The following is a 19,270-nucleotide window of genomic DNA, read 5'->3' as shown; positions in this document are numbered from 1 at the left end:
AGCTTTAGTAAGAACATTCTGCTTCTTTAAATGCTTAATTTCTGAATCAACTGGTTGGAGTTGTCTCATTTCAAGCTCTGATGTGGCGGCCACTGACTCAGAAAAGCTCTGATAACTTTCCTGGTCGGTCCTAAAGGTTGCTACCTTTCCCCTCTAGTAATGTTCTTAATTCATCAGGCTCTTGGAGGAGTTTAGAAGGCTCACATAGTGGAACAATTCCCTTGCCTTAAGAGACTCTTCTGCGAATGATGGTTGGGTGAGAGCCCTGGTATATCAAGCTGTTCTAAGAGCCTATCATTGGTGTAGAAAATTGCCATAGGCACTCCTGAGTTTGGGCTAATTCCTGCCCCAATTTTTTTGGTCTGACTTTATTCCTTTTGTAAGTTCAGATCAGGTTAGTTTCGTTCATGTCCAGTTTAAACTCATTCTCACTCTCAATTACAACAGTGTTGAAGCCACCTAGTTCCTGCTGCGTATGTGGACTGTGGCCATGACGGGCCTGTCTAAGCCTTCCATTTTCTTAACTCACTGTTTTAATGGACCGCATTCTCGTAAGAATCTCCTCAAACGGGTGACGAGTTACACTTCTAATCTCATCACTAACTGGATGCTTGCAGAAAGGCCAAATGGTCAACGATGGCTGACATTTCTAAGTTAAGGCATCTATTTCAGTGTCTTTTTCTGCAATAAGACAGGACACATTCTGAACTGTTTCTCTAAAAATAGCATGATCATTGCTTTCAGATCTAGCTGTTTTTATTTTCCCACTGCACTTTCATGAGGGCTGCTTCTCTGGCAACTGCAATGTCTATTACTAGGTGAGCGCCTCTTTGGAGAGAGCTATTTTCCCAAGCCTTCTCATTCCAAACAGATAATATCTGTTCTCTTTCCCAGGCATATGTTATCATGCTGAAGATGAACTGTATTTTTTGGTGTAAACAGATGCAACTGTTTTGGAGCCAAGGCCCCTCTAACTTCAACTCATACTGTTAGGGACCTTTAGTTTACCTAACTGAACGATCAGCGTAGTAAAAGACATTTTTTTTTCATAGACAGTGAACCCCTGAAGCTTGTTCTTTCATTCCTTTTGGTTTCGGCTTTGAATACTTTGTGCCTTCTACTTCTATTTTCTGTATCCACACACTGAAAGTTATTTGAAAAACAGAATTCTGTTTTAATGTCTTGTTTCTCCCAGCAGGTGGACTTTGTTTTATTGTCGTTTGCAAATCCTTAACTTCCTCATCTTTTGCTGCAAAGAGCTGGGTGTAGGTGCTCATCATTTGTTCATGTTGATCTCTGGAAGCACCCATTTCTTCCGGCTGCTTTTGCAGAGATGTTGTACTGTACTCTGGTTTTGATCCTCAATTATCTTTTGATGTTTTCTTTCCTTCTCAAGATGACCTCTCTGATTATGTTCAACCGAGACATCTCCGCTCCTAGCTTCACAAAAGCATGGAAATATCTGGATTAGCTGCAGGGGCAGCTCCACTCTCCTTACCCTGAGTCTTTCCAGTTCTTTTTTCTGAAGACTATTTTTTTTTTCTTTCACAGATGCAAGACTTTTGACTTTTTCCTCAATCGACTGTTGTAAAATTTTGCTTTTTACTTAAGCTTTCATTATGTTTCTCTGATTCTTCAAGAACCTCTGAGCTTCAAGTACTTCCACAAAGACTTCTTTCTCATTTGTGAGTGTTGATGGCTGCTGCTTTTCTAAACCAGAAGACAGAGCCCTTGGTTTCCTCATGGGCATCTGTTTGCTACCCTGAGTTCTGATCGCTCAAAGTCTTTCTCTTGACTGAGTTTAAATAAACACCCATGCTCTAGCTATAAAGCAGAGAGAGCTACCCAGGCCAGATACATTCAACAGTTCTTTAATGGTTTGCTTATCCTTGCATATTTCTTCCAAGGACTTTATGTTGGCAGGGACAGAATTCTGTCAGCCATTCTTTTTTCATTTGTGAGAGTCTCTATACAATAAGGATTTCTTCCCCAGGAATCTGATGAGCAGATTCTTCCAACTGATGTCTTATATTTTCATGAGCAAAAACCAACTCTTCTTTTCCCGCTTTAAGGTCAAAAGCAAATTCTGCTCAATTATCATTCATGCCTTTTCAATGATACCACAAGGATGTTACTGTTCTAAGTCAAAAGTCATACTTCAGGGGACTTAATTCTGAATCGGAATTCACATCTCTTGCAGCTCTACTTTGAATTACTTCAAATTTATTGGTCAATTTCAAAAGGGATAGTTGGGGGCCGCCATTGTGGCGCAGCACGTTAAGCCACCGGCCTGCAATATCAGCATCCCACATCCAAGCACCAGTTTAAGTCCTGGCTGCCCACTTCCCTGTTAACACCCCCGGAAAAGCAGCAGATGACCCAAGTGTTTGGGCCCCCACCAACCATGTGAGAGACCTGGATGGAGTCCCAGGATCCTGGCTTCAGCCTGGCCCTGCTCAACCACTGCAGCCATTTGGGGAGTGAGCCAATAAATGAAGATTGATCTCTCTCTCTTCTACCTTTCAAATAAATAAATCTTTTTTAAAAAAGTGATAGCTGGGGGCTGGCGCTGTGGTGAAGCAGGTAAAACCACCACCTGCAGTGCTGGTATCCCTTATAGGCCCAGGGTCGAGTCCCGGCTGCTCCACTTCCGATCCAGCTCCCTGTTAATGTATGCGGGAAAGCAGTGGAGGAAGGCGCAGGTGCTTGGGTCCCTGTACCCACATGGGAGACCTGGCTCCTGGCTCCTGGCTTTAGTTCAGCCCAGCCCCAATCGTTTCAACCATTTGGGAAGTGAACCAGTAGATGGAGGATATCTCTCTCTCTCTCTCTCTCCCTGTCTCTACAACTCTACCTTTCAAAATAAACCAATCTTTTAAAAAAGAGAGACAGACTAAGGGAATACAACCTTATAAAAAAAAAAAAAGTGATAGTTGAAATTCTTCCTTTTCTTGGTGCAATAATTAATTCTCTTTTTCAGGGGCTAGTGTTGTGGTGTAGCAGGTTAGGCCTCTGCCTGCAATGCTGGCATCCCATATGGGTGTTAGTTCAAGCTCCAAAAGCTCTATTTCTGATCCAGCTCTCTTCTAATGTGCCTGGGTAAGGAGCAGAAGATGGCCTAAGTCCTTGGGCCCCTGCACTCAAGTAGGAGACCAGAAGAAGCTATGGGCTCCTGGTTTCAGGGGTCCAGCCCCGGCCATTGAGGCCATTTGGGGAGTGAACCAGAAATAAAAAATCTGTGTGTGTGTGTGTGTCTCCTCCTATCTCTGTAGTTCTGCCTTTCAAACAAAAATAAATCTTAAAAAAATTCCCTTTTTCAAAAAGTTGGACTTTTTAGTTGTCAGATTGTCTTCAGTGAGACTGTTAGTCTGGTTTAGGTGATTCAGTGTGATTTTTCCATTTTCAGCATCAGACGATGCTTGTTGTAGTTTGAACACTTCCTCTTCCATTTTTTTCACAGGATCATTTTGCTTCAGATCATAACACTTTAGTTTCAAACATTCACATTCAATTTGTCTTGTTTTCCCATTCATTAGTTCTGGATCTTGTTCAAAATATTCCTTTCACTTTTTGCAGAAGTTAATTTTTTTTTTTTTTTTTTGACAGGCAGAGTGGATAGTGAGAGAGAGACAGAGAGCAAGGTCTTCCTTTTTGCCGTTGGTTCACCCTCCAATGGCTGCTGCGGCTGGCGCACTGCGCTGATCCAATGGCAGGAGCCAGGTTCTTCTCCTGGTCTCCCATGCAGGTGCAGGGCCCAAAGACTTGGGCCATCCTCCACTGCCTTCCCGGGCCATAGCAGAGAGCTGGTCTGGAAGAGGGGCAACCAGGATAGAATCCGGCGCCCCAACCGGGACTAGAACCCGGTGTGCCGGCGCCGCTAGGCGGAGGATTAGCCTCTTGAGCCATGGCGCCGGCCCAGAAGTTAATTTTTGTTCAGACCTTGCATTCGATCCTCAAGTACTTCGATGGCTTTGTAGACTCTACCTTTTCAGCTTGCAGCACTTGAACAGGTTTTGCATCTCGTAGAGAGATCAGTCTCTCCCATTCCGGAGCCACCTTGCTGTAGCATTTTTTCTAATTCTTCACTCCTTTCTTAGTTGCTTAGATTCTCTCCATGACTACAGCTCAATTCTGTCAACTGCTGTTATGAACATTCCATAATACTGACAGTTCAAGTTGATGCTCATCACTCTGCTGATTTCTCCTCTATTCAAGTTCCTTGATGGTATTTTGCAGTATGTAGATTGCATTTGCATCAAAGTCAGCTGTTCTACTTTATTAAAGATACGTTTATTTATTTGAAAGGCAGAGTGACAGAAGAAAAGAGAGAGAGAAAGAGTTTTGCATCCTCTGGTTCATGCTTCAAATAGCTGCTACAGTGGGGCTGGGTCAGGCTGAAGCTAGGAGCCTGGAACTCCAATCTGGTATCAAGTGAGTGGCAAGGGGCCAAAGTATTTGGGCCATCATCCTCAGCTTTTCCAGGCACATTAGCAGGGAGCTGGATGGGAAAATGAAGCAGCTGAGACTTGATCTGGGACTGATATGCGATGCTGGTAGTGCCAAAACACCAGCCCCTTCTACTTTGTAAGTCTAAGCAACATATTTCCAGTAGTAAACATCAGACTCAAGTTTTACAATCTCATTTTACAATCTACTTATTTCCTACTATGATCAAATTATGTCACCACCATCCATGCCATCACCTGGAAAGCTGAAGAAAATGGGTACCATAACTGCATGAAGCTGATAACAATGGTGGGTGGTACACTGCTGGCTTCCCAGTATACCCAGTGAGTGACTGACCACAGCTTCTCTGGCTGTGCCTTGCCTGGAGGAGTTTCATTTCTAGCTCTTTCTGTTGTGGTTCATGTGGATAATCAACAGCTTCCTGTTCAATCAGACACTCCCATGCCTCATATGTTTCTCGGAGATCACTGCAAAGCCTTTCCCGTCTCTCTCTCTCTGATCTTAAGACCGGCTGCTGGGCTTTCCCCGGCTTTTCCCCTGCATGACCTTCCTCTTACTAGAAATGTGGCCCAAGAACACGCTGCTTCCCACCTGCCCCTGAAAATGGTCTAAGCTGCAGTCAAGGCCACCCAACCACGAGGCTGCACCTGGTTGGCTAGAAGAAAGTATCTAGCCCATGAGACACCAAGCATCCCAGCACTGCTGTGTGGGCGGGGCTGAGAACCAAAACACAACAAGCGTTTCTAGGCAACGCCGGCTTTCAGGACTGTGGCCTGGCAACCCATGGCCCAGCCCCTCAATGTTCTCCCCACCAGGTCGTGGGGGCTGACCCCTTGTGGTTCTGCATGAGTGACTTTTCCCCAGTGCCACACACAGCTACCATGGCTGCCCCTGTCTTCTCCCTCCCCCTACCCCTCACAAACAACCTTTCTCTGAGAAAAAGAAATGACCAGTCAATAAATAAATAAGGCCATGGGACAGACATCAAACTAGCGTGAAGCTCCACAGGCGGACACACGTCCCTGGGAGAGATTCTTGATTCCATCAGGGCAGGGGCAAGCCTTTGCCTAGGTGAGGGTGCAGATCAGGACACTTGCATCCCACATGGGAGATCTGGATTCAACACCCAGCTCTGCTGCTGACTCCCACCTCCAGCTTCCTGCCAATGCCCTCCCTGGGAGGCAGCAGCTCAAGGAGTCAGGCCCAGAGACTCACATTGTGTGCCCGGCTCCCTGGCTTATGGGCATTTGGAGGAGTGAACCAAAGGATGGAAATGCTCTCTCTCCTCCTTAAGTTAAATAATAATAATAATAATAATAATAGGGCCGGCGCCATGGCTCACTTGGTTAAATCTCCGCCTGTGGAGCCAGCACCCCATATGGGCGCCGGGTTCTAGTCCTGGTTGCTCCTCTTCCACTCCAGCTCTCTGCTGTGGCCCCAGGAGGGCAGTGGAGGATGGCCCAAGTGCTTGGGCCCCTGCACCCGCATGGGAGACCAGGAAGAGGCACCTGGCTCCTAGCTTTGGGTCAGCGCAGCACCAGCCGTAGCGGCCATTTGGGCAGTGAACCAATGGAAGGAAGATCTTTCCCTTTGTCTTTCTCTCACTGTCTATAACTCTACCTGTCCCCACCCCCCAAAAAAAAAGAAAAAAAAGAAAACAATTTCATTGTATACTAGAACACAAATTAAGGCCTAAATGAAAATAATGATAACAATAAATTATTATTATTATTTAGGGCAAATTAGAAAAGAAATATTCTACCCAAAGATATTTTGAAATCTAAGCTGAAATAAGTTAACAGTTAAGGATTATTAAGACTTGCTGGATAATTCCTAGAAAGTTTTGCACTACCTAAATGCTACAGGTGATTAACATCTGCCACATTGGGGCCAGCACTGTAGTACAGCAGGTTAAGACACAGCCTGCAACCATGGCATCCCATATGAGTGTCAGTTGGAATCTTGGCTGCTGCTCCATTTCCGAGCCAGTTCCCACCGAATGTGCCTGGGAAAGCAGCAGATGATGGCTCAAGGGCTTGGATCCCTGCCACCCATGCGGGAGATGCAGATGGAGTTCTAGGCTCCTGGCTGCAGCCTGGCCTAGCCCCAGGCGTGTGGCCATTTGGGGAATAAACCAACAGATGGAATATCTCTCATTCTCCATGTCTCTCCCTCTCTGTAACTCTGCCTTTCAAATAAATAAATGAATCAATACCTCCAACATCATACTGAGTGAAATAAGCCATATACAGGAAGACAAATACCACATGTTCTCCCTTACATGTGGGAGCTAAAATTTAGTTAAAAAAAAAGAGAGAGAAAGAAATAAAAAATAAAAAGTAAAGAATGAAAAAAAAAACCCTCCAAAGTTAAACCATCTTAAGCAAAGTATTAAAGATCTGCGTTATTTGTTCACAAATAAAATATGAAATGCCACAGCCACAATTTGCAGATCAGACGATGAATGCATAACTTCAGGGTAAACTATGAAATCAAATTACAACCATCATCTGACTCATGCTGCCTCATGAAGGAAAAGCAACTAACGAATACGCTAAAAAAAATCAACCAGGTGCTAAAAAAAATACACATACAGTGACTACCGACACTAAACTGATTTTTATGGCTTTGGAAATCTGAATTCCACTTTTTGAAAACTCAAATTATACCGAATGTGTACGTTAAAATGAAAACATTTTCCCCAAGTTATCTCTCTCTTCTTTCCCTATGTCCTTCTAATTCTTTTTCCAAATTCTGTACCTTAGTCAATATCCTTGAATTTTATAAACACACACCTTTTTCTCTCCCTATAGGAAATTATATTTGTAACACATAAGCAATATGTTTTGAAGTTATAAAACACTGACGATAAGATGACCCCCCCCATCCCCAAAATGGTCCCTTTGGGAAACTGAATAATAAAATAGCAAAGGAAATGTAGAAGCATTTGCCCAGGCTTGGAGAAGTGATGTGAATCAAGGAATCTGAAGGTATGACGGCCTCCTCAGCCATCCGCTCTACACATAAACTCAAGGGTGGGCGGCCCCCTCGCAGAAGGCACAGGGATACTGGACGCTGTCCAAGAAGGCAGACAGATGACTTCTTCCCACCAAAGCAGCTGAAATGCCACCGTCATTCTCTAGGGAAAGAGAGCTCTGCGGGCAGGACCCCGGGGACATGAAGACAGGACACAAGTTTTAATGAGGCCCGGATGGGAGAGAAGGGTGAGAAATAAGGCTTTGGAATTTCAGGGAGCGGGTCAAGAAGGCCAGTGTAACTCCCTCAGGCAACAGGAAGTCCAGAAGAACTTTTGGAAGGCAAACAGGAAGTTTCTTTAGCTGGCACGGTTTGATCTGTCTGGTCTTCTCTCCTCTGGCATTGGCAGCCTCCATTTTCTGAGTTCTGGCTTCCACACTTGGTCTAGTGTGGTCCAAAAGGGAGCTGTTTTTTTTTTTTTGGCATGACCTTGGCAGTGAGTGACCCAAGCGAGAGCCACTGATGCAGGCCAAACCATGCTCACCCCTGACCACCTCTGCCAACTGACAGGGCAAGGTTGTTGGGCACACAGCAAAGGCCAGACAAGTGGAACCTATTCTGTACTGTTAGGAAGCTCATACCAGGGACACAGGAGTCCCAGGGACATCCAGAGAACAGGAAGAAAAAGTATCGATGGGGAACAGACCTGCATGTAAGAAAAGCAGAGGTAGGAGATGAGGAAGGACCCTGCAGCTGGTCTGGGAGGTACTCAAAATCGCCGTGGCTCTGAAATTCCATTTATGGTTTTCCACCTCTTCTTTCATTCCCTGTGCTGCCCAAGGTCTTCCACAAAACTCTCCTGTCTCACCCTAGTTCACTCAGTTCCAAAGGACGTGTGCTCAGACTTCCTGAACACCATACACCACAGACCAGGGGGCTTAATGACTGAAGCTTCTGTTCTCTCAGGTCTGGACTCCAGGATCCAGGATGCACCAGGTTCACGTTCTTGCTGGTGAGACGTCGCCTGCTGGCCTGCGGATGGCTGCCATGTCCTGTGCCCTCATGTGGCCTTTCCTCTGAATTTGCAGAGAGACAGAGATCACTCTATGGAGTGAGGGTCCCACCCTTATGATCTCATTTGATCTCAACTACCTTCTAAAGATTGTTATCTCCAAAACCAGTCACATTGGAGACTGCGGCATCAACACACGAATTTGGCGAGGTGTAATTAAGATGTAGCACCCAGCGGCAGTTGTTTAGCACAAATAGAATGTGTCCTCTGTGGGGTTAGCCTGGAGGTACGTGCCCAGGAAAACACGAGTCTGACTTTGGGAAGAGGGGTTCCTTCTTTCACCACTGCCAAACTAAGCCTATCACAGAAAAAGAATTTCTGTAACATTCACAATCTTTAATTCAGCATAAATGCTTCCTTGAGTTTACCTCGATTTATTTCCTCTATAATATTTTATTCATTTTCAGAACATCTGTTTTCTCTGAGGATATTAAGGTCCATATGGTTGACGCTTGAAGCAGACACGCTGGATCTACTCAAGTAGGGACAAAAGTACACACTGAGACCCCATTATACTCTAAGTAAACCAGGTGCATCGGGTGTTATCTGCCAGAGGTGCGGTAGAATTCAAAGACCCAGTCCAGAAACTACTGATCAAGACGTGCTGATGATCTATGATCCTGCCTGTCTGTGGAATATGCCGCTTCACTTCTGAACAGTGGAGTTCATGAAGGACAGACAGGACGAAAGCAAGCTCTGCTCATCACCAAGCAGGAAGCTGCAAGGAGGAGGGCCTGGGTGTGCAACTGGCTTCACCCAGACACAGTATAAGGCGGGTAGGGGTGGGGGGCTCTGAGTACCCAATGTTTCTGGAAGAGGAGCATTTTGTCCTGCTCTCACTGCGGGATCTCAGGACACAGATCTCACATGGAGTAAGGGTGAGGAGCCGGGGCAGACGGCCAAAAGTTAGGAGCTGGCCTCTCCTTGCAGCTTTCAGCTGGGTCCCATTAGACAGGCAAACTCAGGCTGGACACGGCCAGTCGGAGAGTAAAGGGGGAGGAAAGAGTACCACTTTGCTAGCAATGTCCCGTTTGTACTATAGCCCAGAAGCTAAAATGATGCAGAACCCTTAACTTGAGGCCCTGGGTTAGAGCCTCCACCATGGCTGCTACAGCAGAGACCTGAAGGGTCTGTCTTGGGAGGGAGGAGGATTGGACCATCATGACAAAAATCCCTGGAAAAACAAATCCTCACCTGTGAGCCTACTACTGCACCAACTGGGCTAAGAAAAGCCAGAACTGTGATGGAGAAGATGGATCAGCTGATATGAGGATAACCAAAAAGGACGTTTTCAGTCTGAAATCACAAGGGTTGGAAAGGATCCAAGTTGAAGCTTTTATAAGCACAGAAATTCTGATGGGAAAAGGTAGAGATTTCCTAATTATACCCACTGTACAAGAGAAGAAAGGCTGAAGAAAGGAAAAAGTGTTAAAATCACAGACGACAGGTCCCTAACATACTCCTCAGAGCTTTCACAACGTTCACACCACTTGATGTCATCATTAAAGGCAACGCTAGACAAGAGAGACCATGGCTATGCCCCAGCAGCAACTCTCTTATAAGAGGACGATGAAGCAAAACTATGGGGGTGGAGACGGTAATGACATGCTTTGATGTTAGCGTTCGGCCCTCTCCCCTGCAGTTCTGTGCTGCAAAGTTGGGTTTTCCTCAAGGAAGCAAACAGAAGGCATCAGAGCTGAGGCACAGGTTCCCAGAGAAGGAAATCTCCACACACCCAGGGGCATGATATGCACCTCATCCTAACAACGGGGCAATCAGCATTTCTTCAGCAATCTTGTATGGCTCCCAAAGCAAGGGCGCAGATGCAATTGTACCTGGTGCCAAGGACACAGTAATCATAGCAGATCAACACTCCCCATTCATTCTGTTATCTGGTCCTCCAAAGTACACTAACCACATAGCCTCTGAATAATTGTAACAGCTCTCCAATGCCTCCTCACCCTCCTGTTTAATAAACGGAGGTGAGTTTCAGGTTGACAGACTTCCATATCCAGTGGAAACTGAAGTTTAATAATATGGGCTTTGCTTTCGTCCGTTCACTAGGACACTTATCTAATATTTTAGGAAAGGGCACACTGGTTTCCAATTTGTGATAGCGCTATAAGATTACTTTTACAAATGATTTATTTTGAAAAAGTGGCCAGCTTTTTCAAAAGGTGTGCATGGCTGCAGATGTCAAAAATCATTCAGGTGGGGGCCAGCACTGTGGTGTAGCAGATAAAAGCCACTGCCCGCAGTGCCGGCATCCTATATGGGCACCAGTTCGAGTCTCAGCTGCTCCATTTCCAATCCAGCTCTCTGCTATGGCCTGGAGAAGCAGTGGAAGAGGGCCCAAGTGCTTGGGCCCCAGCACCCATGTGGGAGACCTAGAAGAGAATCTTGTTTCCTGGCTTCAGATCAGTGCAGCTCCAGCCGTTGCGGCCAGCTGAGAATTGAACCAGCAAATGGAAGACCTCTTTTTCTCTCTCTCCCTCTGTCTCTGCCTATCTGTAACTCTGCCTTTCAAATAAATAAATAAATCTTTAAAACAAATTTATTCAAGTGAACTGAGGTTTGGAAAACACAAAGTTAACTAAACAGATCCTTACTTCTTTGCTTATTTAACCCACTATATTTCTGGTGTTGGGGGACTGCCCCATACCTTTCATTGGCTGAGATGCTAAATTCAGGTGCACCACCTAGTTATGGTATCAGTTTCCTTTTGTAAAGCTCTTGGGAAGTGGGGTGACACATACAAACCCATCTGATACTCAAAACGGCCTCCTCAGGTTCACCCACAACGTCTGCATCTGGGCATAGTTGAGGATGTGGATGCTCTGGGAGATTAAGTGACTTGACCAAAGTCGCAGGACCAGACAACAGCTCATACGGAGCGTGGTGCTTGACTTCTGACTCCTATTGCAGACATCTTTGTTCTGCATCTCTCTGCCCATGGACATTTTTTTTATTATTTATTCAAGCAAATTGAAACAAGATGTGGAGATCATTAAACCTGACCCACAAAGGACATAAGTAGAACCAAACAGTTCATTCCATGTTAATATTCAAGACGCTGCATTCCTTCAACTTGCACTCACACACCCCTCCCACTGTGAAAAAGAGGGAGACTCCTGCACGGTCCCTTGTGACGCCGTACATTGTGCCCTCTTGTGCCCTCTGATGCCTGCTACACCAGGAGTTTCCTGGTGGGTGCAGAGACGTATGCAGATGAACCCTGGGGAACCTTACTTCTCTCACGAGGCTCTCGGGTTTGGAAAATGGCTCCAGAAAGGAGATAGTTACAACCATCACTTTCAGGAAACAGCAAAAATGTTCACAAAATTAGAAATTCTCTCCTCACTACAGACATGCCTTGTCATCCAGCTTGCTTCTTGGTCCTCATCTCTGGCTTTTCTCCTCTTTGTTCCTTACACTTCAGCCACGCTGGCCTTTCTGTACCCTGAATACACAGGCTTATTCCCACCTCAGGGCCTTTGCACCTGCTGTTCTCTCTTCTATAGACAGCTGGCACTAGATCTTTGTATGGCTACATCTTTCACACTGTTTAAGTCTCCAATCAAGTGACACCATCCAAGAAAGCTTTCCCTCACTCTATGTGATACTACTGTTCTGTTTCTTCATCATTCTCTTCTAAAACAACCTGGTGTTATTTTCATTATATGACTTATATGGCTGCCTAAAGTTGTCTCGTCTGTTCACTTGCCCAGTGTCCATCTCTAACTCAACTGCAGTCACCATGCAAGCAGAGGCCATGTATCCCTGGCTAGGTATATTTACTTCCAGGGCCTGACACATGGTAGATGCTAAGAAAACCTCAGAGAATGAAAATGCCACACTCCACACAAACCTCTACCCTCACTCCCACATAAGATCTCTGTTCCTTCAAAGAAGCAAAAAGGAAAGCTGAGAAACTCTACCTGGTTCGTGAAGAGTCCATGTCCAGCACCAGCTTGGCTAAATGTTTCCGCTGCTTTTGAATATTTGGGATTTCCACCTGTGGTTACAGGAGTCAAGGCACATGGTCAAGTTGAAGCTCAGTGCAAGTTCTTTAAGAACTATGACAACTTGGCTAGAGGTTTCCCAATCCTTATTTTCAGATTCATCCACCTTTCCCTGCCCCACCACCAATTTACTTCTTCAAGGTATAAATATTGACTGCAGAAATTGTGTATATTTTAGGTATACAATTTGATGTTTTGGTATGTTTACACTGTGAAAGAATTACTAACCCATCATCTCACAGTTACCATTTTCTTCCTCTGTATGTGTATATGTGTTTGTGTGAATAGGAAAGTAAGAACATTTAAGATTTAGCCTCTTAGCAAATCTTTTCTTTTTTTAAAGATTTATTTTATTTATTTGAAAGGCAGAGTTACAGAGACAGGGAGGGAGGGGAAGCGTGGGGGGAAGGGAGAGAGAAAGAGGGGGGGGGGAGAGAAAGAGAGAGGGAGGGAGAGAGAAGGAGAGGGAGGGAGAGAAGGAGAGAGAGAAAGAGAGAGATGTCTTCTACTCACTGGGTCACTCTCCAAATGGCCACAATGGCTGGTGCTGGGACTGGGGCTGGGCCAGTCAGAAGCCAGAGTCCAAGAACCAGGAACTTTTTCTGGGACTCCCACATGGGTGCAAGAGCCCAAGTACTTGGGTTGTCGTTTTCAGCTTTCCCAGGAGCATTAGCAAGGAACTGGATGGGATTTGGAGCAGCCAGATCATGAATCAGAACCCACACAGGATGCTAGTGTCGCAGGTGGTGGCTTTACCCTCTACGCCACAACACTGGCCCCATTTTTTTTTTTTTTTGAAGATTTATTTATCTGTTTGAAAGGCAGTGTGACAGAATGAAAAGGGGAGAGGGTATGGAGGAGAGATCTTCCACCTGCTGGTTCATTCCCCAAATGGTCACAATGGCTGGGGCTGGGCTAGACTGACTGAAGCCAGGAGCCAGGAACTCCATTCTGGTCTCCCATGTGAATAGCAGGAGCCCAACACTTGGGCCACCTTTTGCTGCTCTCCCAGTTGCATTAGCAACGAGCCAGATCATATGTAGAGAAGCTGGGACTTGAACCAATGATCCAATATGAGATACTGGCATTGCAGGCAGCAGCTGAACCTGCTGCACCACAATGCTGGCCCCTCAAGTATCAAACATACAATATAACATGTTAACAACAGTCACACCATACTGTACATTGGGCCCCCAGAACTTAGTCTTCTTGCACAGATAAAACTTTGTACTCTCTGAGCAAATGCAGATGAAATTCTGGCTCCTTTTCCTGAGCGGCACTCTGCTTTCTCGCTCTTCGCTGGACACCTGCCAGGCCCTTCATCAACCCAGACCTTCCCAGAGGTCCTGGGCTGCCCTGTTCACCTGGGCCTGCCCCTTCTCCTGCCCTTACCTCAGCCAGCAAAAAAAAAAAAAAAAAAAAAAAACCAGGGGCTCAACCCAATCTCTCTCCACTCCCACAAGGCTCACACACGGGAAGAAATGAAGTGAGCCATGCAGTCAAGTCTGACCCGCAGACCTACTTCAGATCAGACAGCGGCCGCAGGAGGAGCAGCGGCCTCGGGAGACCTGAGAAGCTACTAGGAGTGTAGGATGCAGACTTTGGATTTATGGAAAGACAGTCCGACGTCTCCAGAGTAAACAATGAATCAACGGTGCCACGCTGCCTTTTCTCAGCCAGAAGCTCTTCCATGTTGGTTGTATGCGGATGCTCTTTTTATATTTTTCTTTCTAAAAATGACTTCAGTAAATTCCAGGGCAGGATTTTGGTCGCAGGCCCAGTGAAACTAGGGCAGGATGGGAGAATTAAAAAGGAGAATTGGTCGTAAATTGAATGACAGTCATCTCGGGCTGTGCTTTGGATGTGAGGAAGACTCCACGCCCTGCGAAGCACTTTCCACGCACTCTGCCGAGCAGGGGTGAGAGGCGGACTGAGGGTCACAGCTTCCAGCAGGAGGGGGCGCTGTCGCAGGCCCTGGCAAAGTCACCTCGGGGCCCCCAGGCAAAGCTGGGAGTCACTTGGCTTATCTGTGGGAGTTGCCCTTGCCAAGGAGTCTCAGTGGGCAGGCCGGCCTTGCTCCTGGCTTTGTGTCAGGCTTTGGCCAGAGTCTGGGAGCTTCTTAGGAAGAGCAGGGACGTGTCCGTGAGTGCCCCTGGCTAGGGATCTCCTGCTACAGGAAGGAGCCCAAGAAGTCTAGAGCCAGCCTGTGTCACAGCACCGCACCCATGGTTTTTCCTGGAAGCCTTTTAGCCTTGTCAGCAATGCGTGACCCACCCATCTGCCCCGAAAAGGGCTCCAGGCCGTGTAGAGAGTTGCTGAGAAGCCAGACACAGGCCAGGGCACCACTGCCCGGCAGAGCAGCCTCTACCCACATGAGTCTATGCGAATCTAAATTTAAATACACCAAAGTGAAATTAAAAACTCAGTTCTGGAATCTCACTACCCATATTTTAAATGCTCAAGAGCCACATAAGACCAGTGGCCCGCAAACCGTGAAGATGGAGGGTATTTCCTTCATTGCAGGGAGTTCCAGGTGACGGTGCTGCTTGGCTCTTATACAGTCAAAATAAAGGCAACAGAGAGGGGATGAGGGTCCAGGGCAAATAAAGCCCCCCGCCCCATCACTTCCTGTCGACCTTAATGAAATCTCACTAGGTGGAAGCTAGCAAAACTGTCATATAGATATTAAGATTGCTTCTTAATAAAACAGTTTAATTTAGTGCCCACTGAGGCCTGAGGAGAAGGGACTTGTACAAACACCAGCTGGAAAAGACGTCAGACCCTAATGGGCATGGGTCCCCAGGCTCCCTGGGAGGGGAGGGGCTGCTCTTCATTTCACTGCAGACTTGAGATGGCTGGAGGAAGGCAGGGGCAATGGCAGAAGACACTAGGTGGGGAAGAAGGTGATGCTGTCTGCCCTCTATCTTACCCAGTGGAATGACAACCGAGAAGAGCGGACAGACTGCTGTATTTGGGTATCTTGACTATGTGGCAGGGCAGGAATAATCCCTGATGGGAATCAATGCGGGTGTTGGGGGTGGGAGGCGCTGTTGTGGCACAGCAGGTCAAGCCATGGCTTGCAATGTTGGCGTCCCCTACCGGAGAGCCAACGCAAGTGCTGGCTGCTCTGTTTCTGATCCAACTTCCTGCTTGATGTGCTTGGGAATGCAGCAGATGCTGGCTCAAGTACTTTGGTCCCTGCCACCCACATGGGAGACATGGATGGAGCTCCAGGCTCCCACCCTGGCTGTTGTAGCCATTTAGAGAGTGACCAGCAAATGGAAGATCTGTCTCTCCGTCTCTCCCTCTGTGTTGCTCTGCCTTTCAAATAAATAAATACTTTTTTTTTTTTTTTAAGTTAAACCAGCACCAAGAAGCATGAGGGGAGCACTTAGTGAAAACAATACAAAGGGGGTGGAAAAAGACTGACGGGGGCATTGCTCTTCCAGACTTCCACAGTCGCGGAGTCCTGGCCTCATTCTCGCTTCTTACCTCTGCCAACAGAAATAGGGGCTCGATCACATCTCTCTCTACTTGCAACTCGAAGTGGATCAGCTCCTGCGCCAGCTTGTCCTCCGTCTCTCCGCAGAGCTTCAGCATCTTCCTGTAGCCCAAGCGGGAAGAAACACACTGCACACTCTCAGAGACGACAATTCGCTCCCAGTTCCATCACCTCTCGCTCAGCAAACCCTGCCGCGTCAGGGTTAAGAAGGTGGGTCCCGGCCCCACTGACTGAGCTGCCCCACCTGCTCTCACCTCTGAAACCATCAGGAGCTCAGTGGGCTCTTTCCACATAGAAACAGATGTCCTTCGGGCCTCAGAAAACTGCTGCCCTCTGATGTGCTCGGGTCTTTAAAACCTTCCTTTTGTGCCAACGGGTAGAACCCTCGGAGCCTCGTGAGTAAGGCAGGAGGGATGAGAGGGCTTACCCCTCTGGGCCCCAAGTCCCCCTTCCAGAGTCTGCTTCCTGCCTTCTAGAGAATAGAACTCAGAAGACAGCAGAAGGAACGAGTACCCCCTAGAGGTGTGGATAACAGCAGGGTTGCTGTGATCCCAGCGGTCTTTGCTGAGCTCTCAGTCCACGTTCATTGCTTTCATCACCCACTCCACCCCCGAAGACCGGCTATCCCCAGGCTGCCAGGCACAGCGACTGCTGAGCACCGCCAGCATTCAGGGAGCACACTACGCTGATCTCTGCACATCTGGCTTCTGGCGTGGGCTCAGCTGTCAGGGACTGCGACGTCTGTCCCCAAGCGCTTCCGATTTCACACCTCACAGGAATCATGTTGCCAGCACCATTTCTCCCCTGTTTTTCCCGTGATTGTGAATCTCTATCTTTTAAGGGGGAGGGGGACTCATTACTGTAATTTAGTGGATTTCGAAAGGGAACAAACTCAGACGTGTGTTCAGTCTCCTGTCTTCACTTCCAGCCTTGCTGTGTCATTATATGTTTGGCATGTCTCTTAGAAATACTGCACAACAGGGTTCTTGTTTATTCATTGAGAATAGCTGAATTTATTCCATTTACAGCCCTTTGGACTGCCGATAAACGTGAACTATTTCTATCTCCTTTGTTTTTTTGTTTTCTATTTATTATGCTTTTCCTTAGCTTATGCTTTTGCTCTTTTGTCCCCTTCTATTTTTTTTTAATTCTGTTTTTCTTTTGTGTATTTCATTCTTCTAGTTTGTAAGGTATACATTCAATTTCCATTCTTCTCATTAGTTACTTTTCTAACATGTACACTTGACATTAAATTCAAATATAATATTTTTATCTTCCAGACAAGCAATACAGCAGTTTAAAATAGTGCTTTGTGGGGCCAGTGCTGTAGCATAGAAGGTTAAGCCTCTGCCTGCAGTGTCGGCATCCCATATGGGAGCCAGTTTGAGTCCTGGCTGCTCCACTTTCAATCCAGCTCCCTAATTCACTTGGGAAACAGCAGAGGACAGCCCAAATGCTTGGACCCCTGCACCTGCATGGGAAGCCTGAAAGAAGTTCCTGGCTCCTAGCTTCAGATCAGCCCAGCTCAGGCTGTTGCTGCCACTTGGGGAGTGAACCAACAGATGGAAGATCGATCTCTCTTTCTCTTTCTCCCTCTCTCTCCCTCTCGTTCACTCTCCTCCTATCTCTGCCTTTCAAATAAATAAATAAATCCTTTTTTCTTAAAAAAAAATAGTACTTTGTGTTATTACAGTCTACTACTTTAATTTCACTTTAACTCCCTCTCCAAATTAACCATGATCATATTGCTATTTTTTTTAATTCAATGGTTATTTATATTTCTTTATCATGAAGGGTAACACCAGGCTCAAATATGCCACTTTGGCAAGGAAATTTGAGAAGAAGCAAATATAAAAACAAACCAGCCAACCCAACTCTCTGCCTCCCCAGTATGTACTTAAAAGCAGGACATACATTTTCAAGGGAGTTCCCCAACTCCTCCACCTCCCACTCCTCACTCCCTCCCCCATGTCCACCCCACTCTACCAGAAAGGAAAGAAGTTAATCACTAGAAGACTTTAGACCCTTACGGCCCCAGATGGAGCAAGGGGAACCCGTGTATCAAACTACACCAAAAAGCCTCCATCTTCCCTTTGTTCCTTCTTGTGTTTCCCACAACCGATACTTCCCACAACCGGACGCTCAAAAACTCCTTCTCCATTGTCTTGTCACTACTCCAAAAATTACTGTTCTTTTTTAAGACGCTGTATAAACCCACACTCTATCCACCCCTTTGAGTTACTCATCACCGAGTTCTCCCATGTGTTTGCTGAGCTACACAGGTTATGGATTAACAGAATGTACATCCTTTTCTCCTAATGTATCTTTTGTCAGTCTAATTTGCTGGGCCCTAGCCAATGAACATAACTTGGTTAGAAGAAACAAGAATTTTTTTCCTTCCCTACAACAAATTCACGAACTTCACAGCTTTCTTCTGGACATAATCTATTCCACATAGCTTTTACTAGTTCTTTTGGTGATAATATTTAAGTAGTAACTTTCCTAAATCTCTACCTGAAAAATATCTTAATTTTTCCCTTATTCTTCAATTGTGAATCTAGTTTATCACAGAATCCTGAGTTTCTTATTTTCACACTCAATACTTGAAGATATCCCTCCATTATCTCTTGGAATTTCTTTTGAATTTTTCTTTCTTTTTATTTGAAAGTTATAGAAATAGGAGACAGAAAGAGATCTTCCATCTGCTGGTTCACTCTGCAAATGTCCATAACAACTAGGGCTGGGCCAGGCTGAACTCGGGAATGAGGAACTCAATTTATGTCTCCCATGTGTGTCGCAGTCTGCGGAGTTAGATGGGTTAATAGGCTGTTAGGCCAGGTCCCTGTTGGAATGAGGAAAGGGACAGAGTCCCTTTAAGAGTGGACAAAGCACTTGTTCCTTCCCAGAGACTGTCTTCAGTGACACTGTTTTATCATAACAATCCAGACAGGATTACCAATTCTGATGTGTTTTCCTCTTCCTCCTAACAGGTTGTTGTTCTAGTCCTCTGATGGTTGATAGCTGTTATTTTCCCTGCCCTGCACTGGATAAACCTAGGGCCAATCAGAGACAGCTACTTTGTGCATAAAAGCGCCAGTACCCACAGGCTTCCCTGGCAACTCCTCCCTTGGAGATCCCCTCCTGACAGCTGCACCAGGATGTTTCTCATTTCAATAAATCTCACATTGCTCACTGTCCCTGTCGACATGGAAATTCTTTTTTGATGTGAGA

General features: G+C 46.2%; 1 protein-coding gene across 5 annotated transcripts in view; it reads right to left on the bottom strand.

Annotated features, from left to right (window-relative positions):
- The window catches only part of ARHGAP44 (Rho GTPase activating protein 44), a 180,501-nt gene that overhangs the window by 62,682 nt on the left and 98,549 nt on the right, over positions 1 to 19,270 (bottom strand). For 4 of the 5 annotated variants that reach the window (XM_062175507.1, XM_062175511.1, XM_062175509.1 and 1 more), the window contains exons 5-6: positions 16,030 to 16,141; positions 12,454 to 12,530 (exon numbers count right to left, since the gene is read on the bottom strand). In XM_062175507.1, the coding sequence (XP_062031491.1) occupies positions 12,454 to 12,530; positions 16,030 to 16,141 (189 nt within the window). Of the gene's footprint in view, positions 1 to 12,453; positions 12,531 to 16,029; positions 16,142 to 19,270 lie in introns of those variants that run through there. The other variant, XM_062175512.1, reaches the window with a different exon arrangement.

Source organism: Lepus europaeus, chromosome 18 (genome assembly GCF_033115175.1).
Source record: "Lepus europaeus isolate LE1 chromosome 18, mLepTim1.pri, whole genome shotgun sequence".
Classification (NCBI taxonomy): domain Eukaryota; kingdom Metazoa; phylum Chordata; class Mammalia; order Lagomorpha; family Leporidae; genus Lepus; species Lepus europaeus.
This window is presented reverse-complemented; position numbering and strand designations above follow the sequence as displayed.